At 36.4% G+C, this 19166-nt stretch overlaps 1 protein-coding gene across 2 annotated transcripts in view; it reads right to left on the bottom strand.

Moving 5' to 3' along the window:
* The window catches only part of igsf9bb (immunoglobulin superfamily, member 9Bb), a 206006-nt gene that overhangs the window by 135721 nt on the left and 51119 nt on the right, over positions 1-19166 (bottom strand). For both annotated transcript variants that reach the window (XM_030154685.1, XM_030154686.1), the window contains exon 2: positions 8323-8514. In XM_030154685.1, the coding sequence (XP_030010545.1) occupies positions 8323-8514 (192 nt within the window). The remainder of the gene's footprint in view (positions 1-8322; positions 8515-19166) is intronic.

Here is a 19166-nt window from a genome sequence, read left to right as displayed (position 1 = left end):
AAAAGTAATTGGACAAACTAAGATAGAAATATGAGGATTGTTGTTAATACTTTGCAGTTTCCATCACCGAACGCTGAGTTTCCTCCTGGAGATGCTTTTCCAGGCCTTGACTAGAGCTGCCTACAGTTACAGCTGTTTGTGGGTCTGTGCACCCTCAGTTTACGTTTCAGTAACTGAAAAGCTGCTTTATTGGGTTGAGATATAAATTACACGGACTGTAATCATAATTTGTTTCTTCTGAGATTTGTACTTAATTCTGAAACTGTGTAAATTTGACACACTGGCGTTCAGAAGCTGGATCAGTCGTCATTTCATCGGTCAATATTTATTTGTGTTCCTCAGTGTAACCACACAATGCACAAACTCTGCAGGTTAAGACAGACTATGCTAACGAACAAAGTCTAAGAATTGCTTACTCAGATGATGTTAAAGTTAGGAGCTTATGATGAAACAATCTTTATAAAGAGTCATATTTTGCTAAACCCACGTTTATTAGTCTTTGATTCATTTATTTGTGTATTTGGACCCTAATAGTTCAGAAAGTTGGAATTTGAACACTCCAGGTGCTGCAAAACTATCTTTATATTCATTCCGGCAAAAGTTGTGTGAATTTCTACAACCCGTTTCAATTACTTCTTAATTTGTTACATTTCATAACTAGCTACGTCAAGACATTTGCACATATAAGGTCAAGACATCCGACGAACATTTCTCCAAGTACGCCATAATTGTTTGTCAGAAGCATCAGTTATAGTCCATACTGAAAATGTGTCCAAACTTCAAGCCGATTACCTAAAACGTTCAGTTGTTGGTTGTATTAACGAACACAAGTGGCTGAACAGGACAGAGTGCACAGTCAACAACCAGGAGGGGGCGGGGTATGAAGTGGCTCACTTGCATTTAAAGGACCAACACTAAAAATGACCTTTCTGGTGTCATTACTAAGAAGTATTGTTGAAGATGAACCTGTGGAGTTGAATTAATGAAGAATTCAGACACAAGCATAGCATTTACAGTTTATGTAGAGCACAGGGAAATGTTTTAAAATGGATAATTCCATTTAAAAAAACACAATATCACTCCTCTAAAATACACTAATTACACTGATACAAATGGCAAGTGAATAGGAAAGTTTGGGCAGTGCTGTTATTCAATAGCAATCTGTACTATCGCTCTAAAATTAAGATCAATTACCATCTGAGATTGCAAGATCACTCCGTCCTTGTTGGATAATATCAAGAAGGTCCATCCGCAGTAATTTTGCAACTAAATTCTTACAGTTAACTCACATTTTCAACTCATGTGTGAAATGGCTGCTGTGTTATGGGTTTTGAGGATTTTATATTTGTTATTTATATTTTTTTGTTTTATCTATCAATATTTATGTGCAGATATTATGGTAAAACCAATCCAAAACCTTCCTCTATCCTCAGCTTTTTAGATTTTAAGGCCAAATGCAGGCCTAATAAGCAAGAAAAGGTCTATTTTTTAACAGTGTAACATAGTACAATCCCTTTTCTCTGTCCATTCATTTCCACTTTCATCTTCCATCTCTTTTGCCCTCTTCCTGCTTGGTTACTGCTCGATGTCCATCTCTTCCGCTGAACACTTTTTATTAAACAGTAACATTGTTTATCTGCCTCAGTCGCTCTCATGGATGTTTTCCTCTACTTCCTGTTTCAAAAATAAGACAATGGCTTGTTTGAAACCAGGGGCAGATGGGTAACTAGGATATGGGACTCCAATGGTTGGCACAACTCATTGGCCCTCGACATCGTCCCAATCTAAAGAGGGTACAATGTAAGCCTCTGTTATCTCAGCAGCTTGGACCATAACTTGTGACCTCTTTCCATGATGGAACATTGTTGTCACGCTGATTCACAGCAGGAGCTTAATATCATTATTCATTCAGCTGTCGCTGAACGAAGGCACACTTTGACACTTTGTTGCTTGGTTCAGATGTAAAGCTGTATTAAGTCATATTGCTGTACATTAACTACCAAAAAGCTTATATATTATCCATGACAACCATATATTTACAGCCACATCCTATATGTCACAGTTTAATAGTTTTAACTCACCATAACCCAGGAAAAAATTGTTTCTGCACTTTATATGTATATTTAGTATTTCTACTTTCAATATTTTGAAAAAAAGGCCTTAAAATTATCATAGGTGTTAATAATAAAAAGCTGTGAAGTTCTGCCAAAGATGCCAATGTATTGAGTTGTAGAGATATGAACTGAATTTATTTACTACAAGCTGGAGAAATAGTGTGACCACTAGAGGGAGTAATGAGCTACTCTGCCAGACTCCCAAAATGAGGAAAACTAACACATCTAACCACCACATTTGACCAAAGCATCAGAAAGTGACAAGATGGGATGACAACCAATAAGAAACAATTTTAAGAGTCAAAGAAAAGGAGTGATACAAATAGAGGCCATAGTATTTTCTCCACTGGTAACAGCTCTAAATTAAACCTGTAGAATTTGATGCTGAAATTGTGGCATTTTTTCTACTCGGGTGAGTTTGTATCCAAGGCTTAGGAAGGTATAAAGTAGTGCTGGGCAACAATTGAAATTCTTAATTGCAATTAATCGCGTGGATTTCTGCAATTAATCATGATTAATCGTATAGTTATATGGGGGGGGGGTTGCCGGCATCAACAGCGTGTATTGCCTTTAAGTCATATTTCAGAATTGAAGTACTCTGGTGATAGAAAAAATAATCCCACATTGCAGTGCTTACAAACAACTTTGTCCTTCTCAACCCCACTATCTGAAGACATTTAAAATGAAAATGAAAATGAAAAGACCGGTACTTTTCTCCACGTTTATGTCCCCACCATTTTATTTCCGGTTGAGAGTGACTGACAGGAGTCTTAAGCCCACCCCAAATGCTGTCATTGGTTGAAACACATGATGATGCTGATTGGCAAACCAACCCTGATTAACATCCCCCCTCTTCCTGTAACCCATGGTTTACCTACGTATATTCACAGAGCCAGAGCAACGGACTTTCAAAATAATATGTGATGTTCAGTTGTTAAAAGCAACCAAAGGGGGCCCTCTAGTGGACGGAATAAGTTGCACTAATGTATGTTTTGTCCTTGCAGTGTTACCGTAGCCAGTTCAGACATAAGAAGGAACTAACAGACACGTTTCTTTCACTCTGTTTGTATGGCCCAAAAAAAGTTTGCCTGTGAGTATTTTATGTTCAGTTGTTGTAAGAATGAATAGTATAAAATATCTCTGATGTGAACCTTTGTTGCTGGATAAAAAGACATTGTAAATCTTAAATGAATCTGTAAATGCTAATTGTTAGCATGTCTATGGATTTTCTCATTGAGCGAGCAATCTTTTTCCCCATTCATTTAAATGTATAATGCCATGTAAATGTACTAAGGCAATGAACAGAACTGAGACATATTTTGTATGTATGTTGCAGTTTTACAGTGAGTCTCAAGTAAAAGATTTGGAGGGAAGTTTTGGGCGTCTGGCTTTTCTTGGTAAACCTGTTGTCTATCTGCCGAGCTAATCGCTACACGCACACAAGCAGGGGCAGAATAATATGAGTTATAATAAAACGGCATTAACGTGAGATTTTAAAAATTGTCTGCGTTATTTAATGAATGCATTAACACGGTAATAACGCATTAACTTGCCCAGCCCTAATATAAAGTTATTATAGGATGTGATTATCTTTGCTAAGCTGCCGTTTGATGATCCATGGTTCAGACTAATCTGTAAATTCTGACCTTGTTTGGATGATTCCGAACAGATCTTTAGTGCAGCTATCAACAAAACTGTACAGAAAACAAAGGTGATTTGTGGTTTTACTTTTCTGTCTAAAAACAGAGCTAAGCTAACAAAGCTATAATGTAAACTATCAGCTGACACAGCATGTGAAGATTATAAGACACAGTGTTATTTAGAATGATTGTCAAAATAAGCAGCCATGAGTTTAATTTTGATGACGAAAACTTGATGATACCATAATACAGATGAATGCAAACAATGGGCTTTATACTTTATTCAGTGAGTGATACAGTCTGTGGATACATAGTGTTGATTCATTGGCGGTGTTGGTCCTAAATACGTTCTGGTAACAAACATTCTCCTACTGTTGAGAATTTGCGATATCAATCATACATTTAACCCCTTTAAGAAGAGATAAAAAAAAAAAGAAAAAAAAGGGAAAGTCCTTCAATGATAAATTACATTGAGATTGCATAAACATACAAATGCAACTTTTCATTCTGCTGAGTGGGTTTTCACCATGATATGAAAATCCTCAGTTCCCACAGTGGATGGTGTGATTCCTATCTTCAGGGAATTGGGGTTACATCCATAACTGGCTGCTCTCTTTTTGTGGTCAGACTTGTGTAACTCAAACCAAAGCTTCCTAAACTCAGCAGCCTTTCCTGTCAGGTGCTTGTGCTCTGCGATCTAATCAATGAAGACAGAGTGTGTAAGGATGCAGAAAAGATTACACAAAGCGTCTGTATTTTTACCACAATCTCTTAGTCTGTCAGACTATTTTTCTTCCTGTTGTGGTGGGTAGACAAGCTGGAAAGGGCACTTTTAAAAGAAATGTTTTGCCTGTATCTGATTCAGATTTCAGCCAATTCATCAAAAGCGCTAAACCTAATGTGTCACAGTCAAAGTAAATGATTACTACAGTAACCCTTATTTTTTAAAGATTTCCAATATTAACAACCATATTAAATACTAAGTCATTGATTTTGCTTCTCTTGGATCTAAACACTCCTCAGACAGAAGTGGTTATTGATTAAAGATTGGTGAAATTACCTATTGTAACTTACAAGAACACAAGTTTTTTTTCAGTTTCTATCAGAGTTCGACCGGTATGGGATTTTTGGGGCCGATGCCGATATTGGGGGCTAAAAATAAGCCGATATCTGATATATCGGTTGATATCCAATATATCGGTATATAGCAGTCCGTGATGGGGGGGTAGCACGATAATTGGAGCGGAAGTGAAAGTGAAACTGACACACTTTACTATTCCTATAACTCTGCACGCACCACAGACACACAGGAGCAGTGAGCAACAGAATCTCAGCGCAAAAAAGTTAATACATAGGTTACATCAGTGTTTTTCAACCTTCGGGTCGGGACCCCACGTGGGGTCGCCTGGAATTCAAATGAGGTCACCTGAAATGTCTAGTAATTGATTTAAAAAACAAAAACAAAGACATAGTGATAAAAAATATATGGTGAGTTGGCATAGACAATCACAATCCATAAAAGACATGACAAACTCTGAAGCTGAAACTGAAGCACTGTGGTACTGTTTATCTTTCAAATGTTCATTGTGGTTGGTTTCAGATGCTGCAGCTCTTTCATAATTCATAGTTTGAGTTATTGTTTGTTCAGTATTAATTGTCAGCCTTGTAAATCCAAGCTGGACTGACTGTACATATCCTGACCAAGGAAAATAAAATTCTCACTTTGTGCAGTAATCTACACCTGGCTTTACTGCCTCCATCCACAATAATATACATTATATAGACTAAATGTCATCTAAAATTAACATTTATTTGCAACATAGTATAGCAAACAATTACATGATCAAAAACAAATTAATTTTAGCCATAAAATATCTCTGTTTTTAATGTCTGGGGTCACCAGAAATGTGTGATGTTAAAATATGGTTTCAAGCCAAAAAAGGTTGAGAACCACTGAGTTACATACTGACCGATGTTGAATAATCGATGATACGCTACAATCGGCCCGATTAATCGGTCAGGCTCTAGTTTCTATCAACTTCTCTGAAAACAAAGAGCAAGGTCCACAAAAGGCTTGCATGACTTCCAGGGGCCCAGAGATACTGTATATAATGCACAAACCACCCACAAAGGGTTGAATTTACTGCAAACTGCAGTGCCAAGCAGACAGCACATAATTTACATTCATGCAATGTAAATGAGGGAATAAGCCTTGCTGTAAAAAGCATCTAATACACATAAGAACAGCACAAATTGCCGCATACAATTGCAGTTAAAATTATTATTAAATTATTGCATGACGAAAACTGGTGTCATAATAAAAAGGAAAGACCACAGAGGCAGCTACATTTACAAATACACGGTCCATATATTTAGTCTATTGGATGTCAATTTAAAAAAATGGCATCGACGCATGATGAATGCATGAAAATGGTCGATATTGGATTCAATATTGGACCAGTCCAATAATTAGTCAAATTCTACCTCACAGTTGTTCAGTAAAGCTGTTTATGCTCACAATACCAATAAACTTACTGGTGTTATACTGGTTCACCATGTTGCACTGAATTTCAGTAATTAATAAATGAATCCAATAGTTTATTATCACAAGCAAATAACTGGCACAAAATAATCCTCTAAAATCATTCTGTTTTGTTCTAAATTGCTGCTGTTGTTTATAACTCTGTCTCAGTAATAGCGTGCAAAGTACAGAAACTTTCCACAGGTTCTACTAAATATTTGTGGGTAAATTTGCCTGCACACTGTATTTAATTTGCAGTGACAGAATGACAGAAGGAGCGGATGATAAAAGCTCTCTGAATCAAACACATAACAGAAAGGGGGGATTATTTCTGCAATGTAATGATCAGAGGAAAGGAATTCAAGAGCAGGGCAGGGGAAAATCCCTTTCACCTTTGCTACAAACTTCACCTTGAGCGCCGCACATAAATAAACTGAGGTGGAAAGAGTCTCTGCCTCCAAAGGAAATGTCATCTCATTAAAGCTGTCAACATTAGTTAGTAAACATATTTATTACTGTGTCCATTAGTAAGCACACCACTGATCCGACCCAGTACCGTCAGGGAAAAGGTGACAGTTTACTGTCTAGACTAAATACAAGTTCTTTTACTGATGGGAAAACTCTGCACAAGACTAAAAAATACTAGCATCAGTACTGCCAGCTACTGATATACTCTGATAATCTGATATTTGGATTATTATTGACTCAAAAAGAGAGACAAAACTGATGCGAAATATAATTAAAATTTCACAAGGCAAGTTTAACAAGGAAGAGGGTCTTGTGGGTGCCACCTAAGATTTTATAAGATAATTCTCAATTTGATTTAACATCCACACAGACAGAAAGACTACAAAGTATGGGAGGGAAAATAGGATTCCTTAAAAAACTTGTAAAATAAATAATGTAGTACAAGAGATGTAGCAGGCTTAGCAGTAAATGTTCTGTTCTTGAACTGGCACTGTTGTAAAATTACATTGACGGGAATAAGTTGAAGAGGAGGAAGAGGGGGAAGAAGAGGAAGAAGAAGAAGAGGAAGAGGAGGAAGAAGATGAAGAGCAAGAAGAACAGGAAGAGGAAGAGGAAGAGGAGGAAGAAAAAGAAGAAGAAGAGAAAGAAGAGCAAGAAAAACAGGAAGAAGAAGAGCAAGAAGAGGACCAAAAGGAGGAAGAAGAAGAAGAGCAAGAACAACAGGAAGAAGAGTGAGAAGAAGAGCAAGAACAACAGGAAGAAGAAGAAGAGCAAGAACAACAGAAAGAAGAAGAGCGAGAAGAACAGGAAGAAGAGCAAGATGAAGAGCTAGAGGAGGAAGAAGAAGAGCAAGAAGAGCAAGAACAAAAGGAAGAAGAAGAGCGAGAAGAAAAGGATGAAGATGAGGAAGAAGAAGAGTAAGAAGAAGATGAAGAGGAGGAAGAAGAAGAGCAAGAACAGGAAGAAGAGCAAGAAGAAAAGAATGAAGATGAGGAAGAAGAAGAGCAAGGACAGAGAGAAGAGGATCAAGAACAGGAAGAAGAGGAAGAGCAAGAAGAAGAGGAAGAGGAGGAAGAAGAGCAAGAACAGGAAGAAGAGTATGAAGAACAGAGAGAAGGGTAAGAAGAAGAGGGAAAAGAAGAGGAAGAGAAAGAGGATGAAGAAGTGGAACAAAAAGGAAAAGAAAGAGGACAAGGAGGAGACAAAAGCATTTAAAAGTGAAACTTAAATTAACTTTATTCATTTCTTATCAGTCATCTCTAATTAAATCAGTTTTTAAGAACTGTAAAAATTAAAGATGTTTTCTCATCAAAGTCTGAACAAGTTCTCCTCCACAGTTTATGACCCATATTCATATCTGTAACCAAATCCAGTTAGTTTCCACACTCGTTTTAAAAGTCTTCTATTATCGTCTACACATTCCTCCAACTATAGACGACAGCAGTTATTTACTTTATTCATCTTTGACGTCTTCCTTCTTTGTTGTAGCTTTTTATACTTTCCAGTGACGCCTCAGAAAATTGAATTAACCTAAGAAGATCAGACTTCCTAAAATGTGTGCTTGAGACGGCGGTCTTACCGGCGTACTCCGGGTCCACATGAGGAGGGTAGAAGCGGAAGTTGATGAAGAAGGGGATGGGCATTCCATACTTGAACCACTCCACCACGTAGGGCTGGCCGTTCAGGGGGCGGGACACGTCGCATCCCAGGATGACGTTCTCTCCTGCACGTGCCGTAATGAACTGGGGCTCCTCTCGCACTCCGTGGGCACCTGAACGGACAGAACCGACGGGTCAGAACCACACGGATCCCTCAACTCAGATGTTTATGTGAAGGAAGATTTACGTTTCGTAGTTAGAGCTGGCACTGACAAATCAGAATTAGCATTAGCATTAGCATTATTACCTTTTCTAATTGTTTCCTGTGTTTAGCGTTTATTGGCCCTTTCTTTGTCCAGTTTCTGAGCCTCCTCCTGATTGGTTGGAGGTGCCACTTCAGTCTACTACTGATTGGCTCTTTGAAATGACTAGGATTTCTATATAATCCTACTCTAAACCGTTGTGTTTATTTGTGTTTGTGAACTTCAGTGGTGTGTTGTGAGATTGCATATACAGGGTGTCCCAAAAAAATGTATACACACTTTAAATAATTGTAAAGAAGGTGTTTATTAAAATTCATTTAACCCTTTCATGCATAGCGGTCACTGCAGAGGACAGTTATTCTACAGCTGTTCTCTTGTGTATTCATGGATTTTGTTGTTTTAGTTGCATATCAACCAACACAGCGGATACTTACGCACCATCCCATAATACACTGCAATTTATTCTGTTACTGTAACTTTGCAGTTCTTGAGAAACCTGATCTGTAGCAACATATTTGAGTGTAAATCAATTGCTAATTGCTATTAGACTGTAATTAACAGGTTTTAAAAAAAAAAAAAAAAAAAAACAACTAAAAGTTGTTGTGTTTTGCACATTATTTGACTAATAACTACTATTATAGTATGTTAAAATGTGAGAAAACATCAGATTAGCAACATTTTTAAAAGTGTATTTCATAGTTTTCACACAGTATGACAGTAAATACAAGTTTCTTTGCTTCAAAAATTAAACACACGGTGTCCAGCTCAGGGTTCCTACAGGTTTCTACAAGTTAAATTTAAAACTTTTTAAGACTACTTAGAACAGAATTTAATGCCTATTTCACAGCCTTACTGGCAAAAATTCTCCTAGAATTTAGGAAAATGTATTTATTTATTCCAGCGACTTAATTTCCAATGTTCCGAGTCATTTCTCACCAGGGCTGTAAAGTTAGCGATAATTGGTTCCTAATTTCAATATAAATTGTCGGGTTGGAACGGGAGGAACTGAGTCAACTAACTTTACTTTCTTAGCAGACATTTAAACACAGTAAAGCCAAGAAGTTTGAGGAAACATAATTTAAGATCTACCATATCAAATTTAATACCTTCTGAAGACTTTTTTAAGGTATTAAATGCAGATTTGTAAATTCAAGACTTTTAAGACTTTTTAAGACCCTGCAGGAACCCTGCCAGCTGAGTGGACATTTTTGTTAATACATGAAAAATAGGTTCATAAAAAAAATTTTTAAAAAATCACATTGTTTTTTTCATGCCTAAAGAGGAATAAAAATACTCAGGAAAAAAAAATCTTGATTAAGGTTCTCATAATTCATGCATGAAAGGGTTCATTTTCAAAATGTAATAGAAATTACAAACATCATTTTATTGTTTTGTCACCGCCTGTTCTCAAACTGACGTCCGTTCTGGTCCAGACACCAGACAGTCAATTCAGCGACTGTTGCAGGTCTCATAGCGTAGACTTTGTCTTTTAGGTATCCCCATAAAAAAAGTCTGGTGGTGTGAGGTCTGGTGAACTTGCCAAACAGGTGGACTGGACGGAGGGGTTTCATTGAATACCCTCCGTGTTCACCAGACTTCACACCACTAGACTTGTTTTTATGTGGATACCTAAAAAAAAACGTCTACACTATGTGACCTGCAACAGTTGCTGAATTGAGAGCAGCCATTGAACGTGAATGCACATAAATACCAAGGGAATAGTTTCGTGATGTGTGTGATTCCATTGCTTGGCAATGTCAGCAATGCCTGGACCAGAACGGACGCCGGTTTGAGAACAGGTGGTGACAAAACAATAAAATGATGTTTGTAAATTCTATTACATTTTGAAAATTAAAGGAATTTTAATAAACACCTTCTTTACACTTATTTAAAGTGTGTATACGTTTTTTTGGGACACCCTGTATTTAACTTATAGAATATAGATAAACTACTGCAGTACTTTTATACAGCATCAGTAGGGGTGAACTACCTTTCAATTTACACTGTTTTTGTCCTGTTCTCAGGGTTCCTACACATCTGAAATTTAGAAATTCCATATTTTTTCCAGACGCTAATTTCCATTTCCATTTGTCTCAGTAAAAAAAATTCCAACCAGCCAACCAGTCTTTATATTTAGGATTCGTCAGAGAATTTACTTCTACCCATTATGAGTCCTGCCAATTATCATACAAGGCATGTTGAACAGCTCCCTCACGAACACTGTGCGGACATCACCTGTCCATCGAAGCAGCAGTGAAACTTGACAACACCTGGGCGGGCTTTAAAATGGGTTGGAGGAGGATAAGAGCAGAAGGCTGGGCATTCAACTGGTTAATCTGCCCAAATGTTTGTGCTCTCACACAAACATTTTAGCTGCACTAGCAAATGCCTTAAAAAAACAGATCAATCCATTTCATTTTTTTTAGATATTCATAATTTTATGTTTTAGAAAATAGAACAGCAGTAATAGTAGGAAACATGAACATTTTCTACACATTTGTTTCTATTTTCCATATTTTTCCAGACCTGGAAAGTTATAAAATCAAATTCCATACTTTCCATACTTGTATAGGAACCCTGTGTTCTGTTTCAGTAAATGTATTTTAACTTGGCGTCTTTAGAGAAGACGGTTCTGTTATTTTAGCCTGGTTCCCCTTAAAGCAATTACTGTCTTTTTAGTCATTTGTTTCACCTTGCAGATAATAATGTGCACATTTACTGAGATTCACATGCTTCCCAGGTTTGGTTTAGGGACTAAGATGTGAAAACATTTTACACATTTATGTTGACGGAGGGTAACAAGCCACAGAACAATGAAAAAGGAAGTGAAAAAGAGGAAGACAAGAGTATTACATACTAGCAAACTGGATTCTCTATTTGTATAAAACAAGCTGTGTCAGACCTAACATTTCCAGTTGAACTTATTTTACTTCAACCGTATGGAAAACAACAATTACTAGTCTATTCTTCAGCGACACTGGAAAGAAGCCACTCGCTCAACAGCACTTGACAGCAGTCTGTCAACTTCTCAAATAGTCTTATACTTTTTCATTCCATTCCTGACGTTCCTTATCAACATTCCTCATCCGTAATCATTAAGCTGTCAAACGTTGTGATTACATTGTCACATCAGTCGACTGGTATTAAACAACTTCAGCTAATTCCTCTGGTTTAACCCAAATGCCGTGTTCGAGATGGTTCTGATGAGAAAACAACGGAGGAAAAAAAAAAGGCTGTAAAGAAATCACTGTCTCACCCAGCGAGTGAGTGTTTACGTGTGATAAGGCAAACATGTGCTAAGCTACAAGTTCCATCATTCAGGATGGCAGTGGCTGCCAGAGACAAATTCAATACCCAGCCAAGGCCAGTGGGTTGGGAGGAGGAAGATTAACGGCCGCCGTGTGTGACATGAATGTGATTCATCTTGACAGAATCTTTTTCATCTCATTCGTCTGACAGTATGTGGGCAGATAAAAACTTTAAAAGAGAGGTAATGTAGCGGTAATGATGTTCAACAGCACCTTGGACCGTTAACGCTTTGGAAAAAGGATTCACTGGTAGCTTCGCTGATGGAGCTGTGTGTCTGGGATAGCTGCTGGACAGTTGCATCGATTCCAGGCTAATTACTATGTAGCCTGGCTTTATGAGCGGAAACCCGGTGTGGTAGCATTTTACCAGTCGATAACGGCTAATCAGATGTACTCGCTGCTCGTCCCTCTGCGGCCTGTAAGGAAGCTGGCAGTCAGGGAGGTTCTTCAGCGCTGACACCACGGCATACAGCCAGCCGTCGACTCATTAGTGAGCGCAAACAGCAGAAGGCAATACATGAAGTTGTGAGCGCAATAAATCGACGGGAGGCAGACTTCATTTATAATTAAAAATATCTAAAGAAAAGAGGGAGCAGGAGTGGGGTTTTCTGTAGAAATGAGTAGTTGAAATATGAGTCTGTGAAAACACGTTCGGATGAATTACTTTACCCCTGTTCTGAGTCCAACTCCAGCCTCGATGTGGATCTGAAAAGAGGAGTCAGAAAGAGGCTGAGAGGACGACAACACTGTCTGAATGTTGAGGTGTCTAATTGGAGAAATAATTACAAAAATAGTAGGGCTGTGTATCAGCAAGAATCTGGCAATATGATACAAATCACAATACTAGGATCACGATAAGATATATCACGATATATCATGATACTGTTAAAAAGGCAATTTTTTGTTTGTTTTCTTTTTTTTTTAAAGATTATTTCCTGGAAGAATTGAATTACACCAGAAATATGCACAAATACTAAACACATTTTTATTTGATCAGAACAGGATCTAATACTATATCACAAAATTTTTCTAATTCTCCTAGTTTCCAAAGGAACTAACATCTGCCACTCTCCGTAAAAACAGTAAAAAGTGCTTTTAGGATGCTTCAAATAACCATTATTTAATAAAACAGGGTTAAATAATAATAAATAAGATATAAACAATAAAGGAAAAAAAAGAAACAAAAAATCAAAATCCACCATATCTGCATTTGAATAAATACCTAAAAATATCGATGCAGTACTTTTTAATATCGATACAGTATTGTGAAATGAAATATCGTGATATATTGCAGAACCAATATTTTCCAACACCCCTAAAAAATAGGAGACAGATTTCCTGTGGATTACAGCAGCATAACGGCTGTCTTGCAAACTTTTCTCACTAATTCAATTTCTGTATAAGACGTTCACCTGTCTACATAAGAAAACAATTAAAATAATAATAATAATAATAATAATAGCTTTATTTATATAGCACCTTTAAAAACGAAGTTGACAAAGTGCTTTGACAGACAAAGCAGAAGGGCACAACAGCAGGATACAAGATGCAAGTAAAGACACTAAAACAGAAGCAACACAATAAGAGAGATATGTACAGCAAATACAAAAACATGACATTTCAAATAAATTAAGTGAATCGGAGTAAAGAGGGCAGGGATAACATAACATGATGCTGTCAAATCAATGTAAAAATGAAGGAATGAGATAAAACATCATGTATGAGAACATAAATTAATAACCAAACAGGATAAAATTCATATTTAAAAAATTAAAACTAAAAAGGGACAGATATCACATAAAGGCAAGTCTATAAAATGTGTTTTAAGAAGTGATTTAAAAGATGTCATTGATTCCGCAAGCCTTATCTCCTTGGGCAAAATACTGTATTGATACTGGCTTGCTATGGACTCACCTAAATATAAATAATGGTTGGATATAGTATCGGAAATATGGATGATGGAAAAAATGACTTATACCTTAAGATTAAAAAAAGATGAGTTTAATAGAAAATGGGACAAATGGACTGGCGCTGAAATGGTATTGTAATGCCCTTATTTTCCTTTTATTGTTTTATTTATGGATATCGTTTGTTGAATATTGCAACCCTCAACCCTCAACTGTTTGTTGTATTTTATGTCCATGAACATGTGAAAAAGAAATAAAAATAAATAAATTATAAAAAAAATAATACTAATAATTCTGTATCGATAAGAGCAGCAGTATCGCACAAAATCTTCATGATTCTTATGTCCAGGTGGGAATATTTGAGAAACTGTCTCGTTCAGGAACATCAGAAAATCACAAGACACTTCAACAGAGGCTCCGAAAGAGTCCGATTGGGTTTTTTCCATTAGTTTCTTTCTGATTTACCAGCTAAAACACAATATCAGGAGATATGCACTAACATCAGTATCAGCATATCAGGTCTAGATAAGCTTTTGCCTCAAGCAAGTGAAGCCCTGAAGCGTTATTCAAACCAACCAGATTCACACGATGATAACACTAATTCTGCATCCGCCTCAACCACCAAGCCAGCTGTGTTTCTGTGTGACTCCTGTGTTTTTAGTTCAGATCTAAACTGGTAAACAAGTCCATAAAGGCAGCAGTAAAAGACGTTCAGCTGTTAAACTCAACAGCAAACACAGTCACTCTAATGAAGATAAATTAAGATTTTAGAAGTAGTTTGGGAGGATTAAACGGTACTGCGCAAAAGTTACATTCCACCTTTACCTGTTGATATTTTAAGGTTGAAATGAGTATAAATATTTATTTCTCATTCTCTATTCTTCACAAACAACACGAAAATACAGGAAATATGTGCACAATCTTAAAAAAAACACACAAAAAAACTCAACTGAAGGTGTTGTAAAGGTTAAAGCCACAATTTAATATGACCTCAGACCCCATGACAAGAAGAAGCACGAAGAATTAGAAATATCTGACGTGTTGAATGAAACCTGGTAGAAAACTTCAGAAAATTAATGCAGTAAACATCATATTGTCTGAACAAAAGGGTCAAAGACATGTTAAGTACAAAGGGAGGTCACACTAAATCAGGGGTCTCAAACTCAGTTTCTTTCAGGGGCCACATTCAGACGGATTTTATCTCAAGTGGGCCAAACCAGTAAAATAATAGCATAATAATCTATAAATAATGGCAACTCCAAATTTTTGTTTGTGTTTTAGTGCAAAAAAACCCCCATTAAATTATGAAAATACTTACTTTTATAAACTATCCAAATGAAAAAGATGTGTATAACCTGAAAAAACTGAAAATTCTTAACAAAAATAAGTGCAATTCTAACAATATTATGCCTCAACTCATCATTTCTACATGTGCATTAAGGATGGGATCTACAAAAACACTAAATACTTAGTAACTGGCAGAAAATGGTTAAAATTGTGCTTAATTTTCTTTAGACATTTCAGATTGTTCATATTTGTTCAGGTTATTCCCATTCTGTTGTTACAGGATAGTTAATATTTTCATAATTTAATGTTATTTTATGCACTAAAATGAAAACAACAAAAATTTGAAGTTGTCATTATTTGTAGGCATATTGTAATACTATTTTTTTCACATCAAACCGAGAGGAAAATATGGAGTCATTCTTTTTTTGTAGGTTATTATTATTTTACTTGAGATCATATTGAACCTGAACTAAAATGAGTTCGACAGCCTTGACTGTGGAATTTTTGCACTTTGCAAATTCATCCCACAGGCCGAATTGGAACTTTGGCGGGCCGCATTTGGCCCCCGGGCCGCATGTTTGAGACCCCTGCACTAAATACTACCACTTTGGTTTACAGAAGCAGTCTTTTCCCCTGAAGCTTTTGTTTTTCCTGCTGCACTTCACATGTTAATACAGAGACTGACAAATGCATATGTGTGGTCATTAGAACTTTACAAACCCAAAAAACAGAATGTTGGACTAGGATTATTGTACAGTTCTGTACCATGAATGTACTTCCTAGTTGCAAGTACGAAATCTGTCATCAAAGCTTTGCTTAAATGAAACCCCTACTGTGGACCTCTTCATAGGGATCATTAATCATGTCCACTCCATGGAAAGGATGATGCGGATGCTCCATCTAAAGAAAGACTAAGGAGGGAAATACTGGAGGAGATGAGTTTGTTATTACTGTATTTAGTTCGTCTTTTTTTTTTTTCCACTTTTTCTTTGATGCTACATATCACTGGAAAAATATTTTGTCACTTTGTTTGGGATGTAAAAGCGATGAAGAGGAATAGATGGCAGTTGCATCAACCCTTTAGCCACTGACGATACTGGATGTATGATTTATTTTAAATATTCATAAAAATTCAACAATTTGCTCAATTGTAATCGGGGGCAAAACACAGAGCAATGAGTGAGACCAACTCACTATAAAAATAGACGGTTTGTTTTGTTTTGTTTTGTTTTTTTACATTATTTTCCTTGTCTTTTTTTTGCTGTTATTTGCAGTATTGACATGACTTTCTTTTCTTTCTGTCTTTTTTTTTTTTTACTGTGAGTTTTTACTAAGTTTTGACCATGTAACTGCTTTTTGGAGTTCAACTAAAAAGCAGCTGGACTGATTTAGAAAAAAAGAGCCCCAAAACAAAAACTACAGGGCCAAAATTCAAACACTTGTTATTACCTCCGCCAAGGAGGTTATGTTTTTGCCAGGGTTTGTTTGTTTGTTTGTTTGTCTGTCCCTTAGTGTGCAACATAACTCAAAAAGTTATGGACAGATTTTGATGAAATTTTCAGGGTTTGTTGGAAATGGGATAAGGAAGAAATGATTAAATTTTGGTGGTGATCGGGGGTGGGGGGGCCCACGGGGGGGCCCATTTCCAACAAACCCTGAAAATTTCATCAAAATCTGTCCATAACTGTTTGAGTTATGTTGCACACTAACGGACAGACAAACAGACAGACAAACAAACAAACAAACAAACAAACAAACCCTGGCAAAAACATAACCTCCTTGGCGTGGGGGGGGCCCACAGGGGGGGCCACTGATCAGCCTTGGCAAAGGTCTGCGCTCTCCGAGTGCTTCTAGTTGTTTAATGTGTTACTCATGTTCACCATCCTAACTCCATTACTCATATACATTCTGAGTGTGTTATTTAGTAAAAACCTGCAAAACTTCAATTCCTCTCTTTGTCTTTTTCTGTTATTCCACCTGTTTTGAGCCTAAAACACACAGTAAAGCAAAACCACTGAAGAAAAGGAACACAAGCACACACTCACAGCAGCTTTTAAGACATTGAAACAGACGCAAATTCACAGCAGCCTGTTTGAAATACTTGACATAATTTATTTCAATAATTGAAATAATGTACCAGGAGTTACAGGGTTTACTGAAAAAGCAAGTCTCAAAAGATGATGAGATGGATGACATGATCACATTTTTTTATCTGCAAAGGGTGAGTCCTGACATCACAACCAGGGAATAATGCCAATGAAGTTAAACAAAAAGCAGATTTTAATAATCCCCAGAGGACACACATGAAATACAGACATGGGGGTAAATTTCTAAACCCTCTGCAGTCCACATGGCTTAAACCTTGGTTCTGAATAGAGGGATACCTTCAGGATACCTTATGGAAATGATATGTCAGACTCCAACTGAAGGACAAGTGGGTCGCACATGTTTGATTAGAGGGTGCTGATACTGATATTGATTTTTTTTTTTTTTTTTTACACAAAGCCCTTGACGTAGAGTGAATCGACACATTTACATCAGCAAAACAGCTTCAGAAAAGGAAGAGCCATGTTGAGTCTTTTTCACCTATAAAATTCAGAGGTCAAAAGTAATCAGAGAAATGCAATGTCCACACTGCTGCTCCATAATGTAGATGTGCATTTATGTTGCATTAAACTCAAATACATTCACAGGACTATTTTGTTTCTGTAAAAGGTAACACTATTGTGCAACATGTTATCACTACCAGTTCACCTGGGAGAAATCAGGATGATGAAAATAACATCTGTCTTGATTCCACATGTGTTTTGGTATTAGGGATGTAACGATATGAAAATTTCCTATCACGGTTATCATTATTATCGCGATATTATTGAAATTGTGCTCAAAATGTTCAAAAAATACTAATACACACACTGAAATAATTTAACCAAGTTATATTTAAGAAAAATAAAATAAAATAAAATAAAATAAAATAATAAGGCACAATGCATATTCTGTTTGCAGAAATATTCAAATATTAACCCTTAGTGGTCTGAGCCTATTTTGGCTGTTTTTCAGTCCTTTTGATTTGTCTTTATATACTATAAGAACAAATGTTTACTATACCCATGTTTGGTATCTTTTTTTTCAGCACAACTTCATCTATATCATCTGTCTATTATTTTTTCACTTTAACCTACTATATCAACACAAAAGGACAAAAAACACAAAAAATATTTAAAATCCGATTTGAAAAATGTATATACTTTATTGCATAAATAACATAAAGATGCTTAACGAACCTTTTCAAAGACTTTAAAAGTGAATACTGGTTCCAAATATTAGGTATATAAAATTAAAATTGTAATAAATTAAAACTACACTCAAATATTTGACATCTTTACATAGGGTTTTTTCCCCTAAAAGTGTGTTAATCAAACACGGTTATCATGATAATTAGAATTTAAACGGTAATACTAACCGTCTGCAATTTTTCCGCGGTTTATCATTATACCGGTAATCGTTACATCCCTATTTGGTATATTATTGGTGTATATTGTATCCAGGTAACTTAAACAGAGGTTATGTTTTGTCTAAAAGAGGAAGAAAAACAGACAGGATTCCATTCAGTCCGAACACTTTATATTTATCTGCTCTGCAATTGCCAGAATCCGCTCTTTCATAGAACAGACCAAACAAATTACGTTCCTGCAAAAATTGAATATCATTCAAGGCTGGCCATAATTTTTCAACAGCGTTAACCCAAATTATCCACCTTGACTTGACAGCATGAGCTTTCAAATGCATATTAAGTCTGTGGAGTGAAGGCATGAAAACCCTCCACAGTCACCTTGAACTGAGGTCACCGACTAATTGTCTAGCTCTAGCTTTTTGCACTAAACAGAAGATTTTTATCTGGTAATTAGGTCTAAATGTAATTGCAGGACTAATTAATTAAAAACACACAGATTCAGAGCGAAATTTGCATCAACAAGTAACAGAGGAGCTGTGTTTCGGCAGATTTTGTAGCCATTTCTGTGCATAAAATGTTAAAATACACTATAAAATTATTTCTATA

This window comes from Sphaeramia orbicularis, chromosome 14 (assembly GCF_902148855.1).
Source record: "Sphaeramia orbicularis chromosome 14, fSphaOr1.1, whole genome shotgun sequence".
Taxonomy (NCBI): domain Eukaryota; kingdom Metazoa; phylum Chordata; class Actinopteri; order Kurtiformes; family Apogonidae; genus Sphaeramia; species Sphaeramia orbicularis.
Note: the sequence above shows the minus strand (reverse complement) of the source record. Positions and strands in the feature narration are given on the sequence as shown.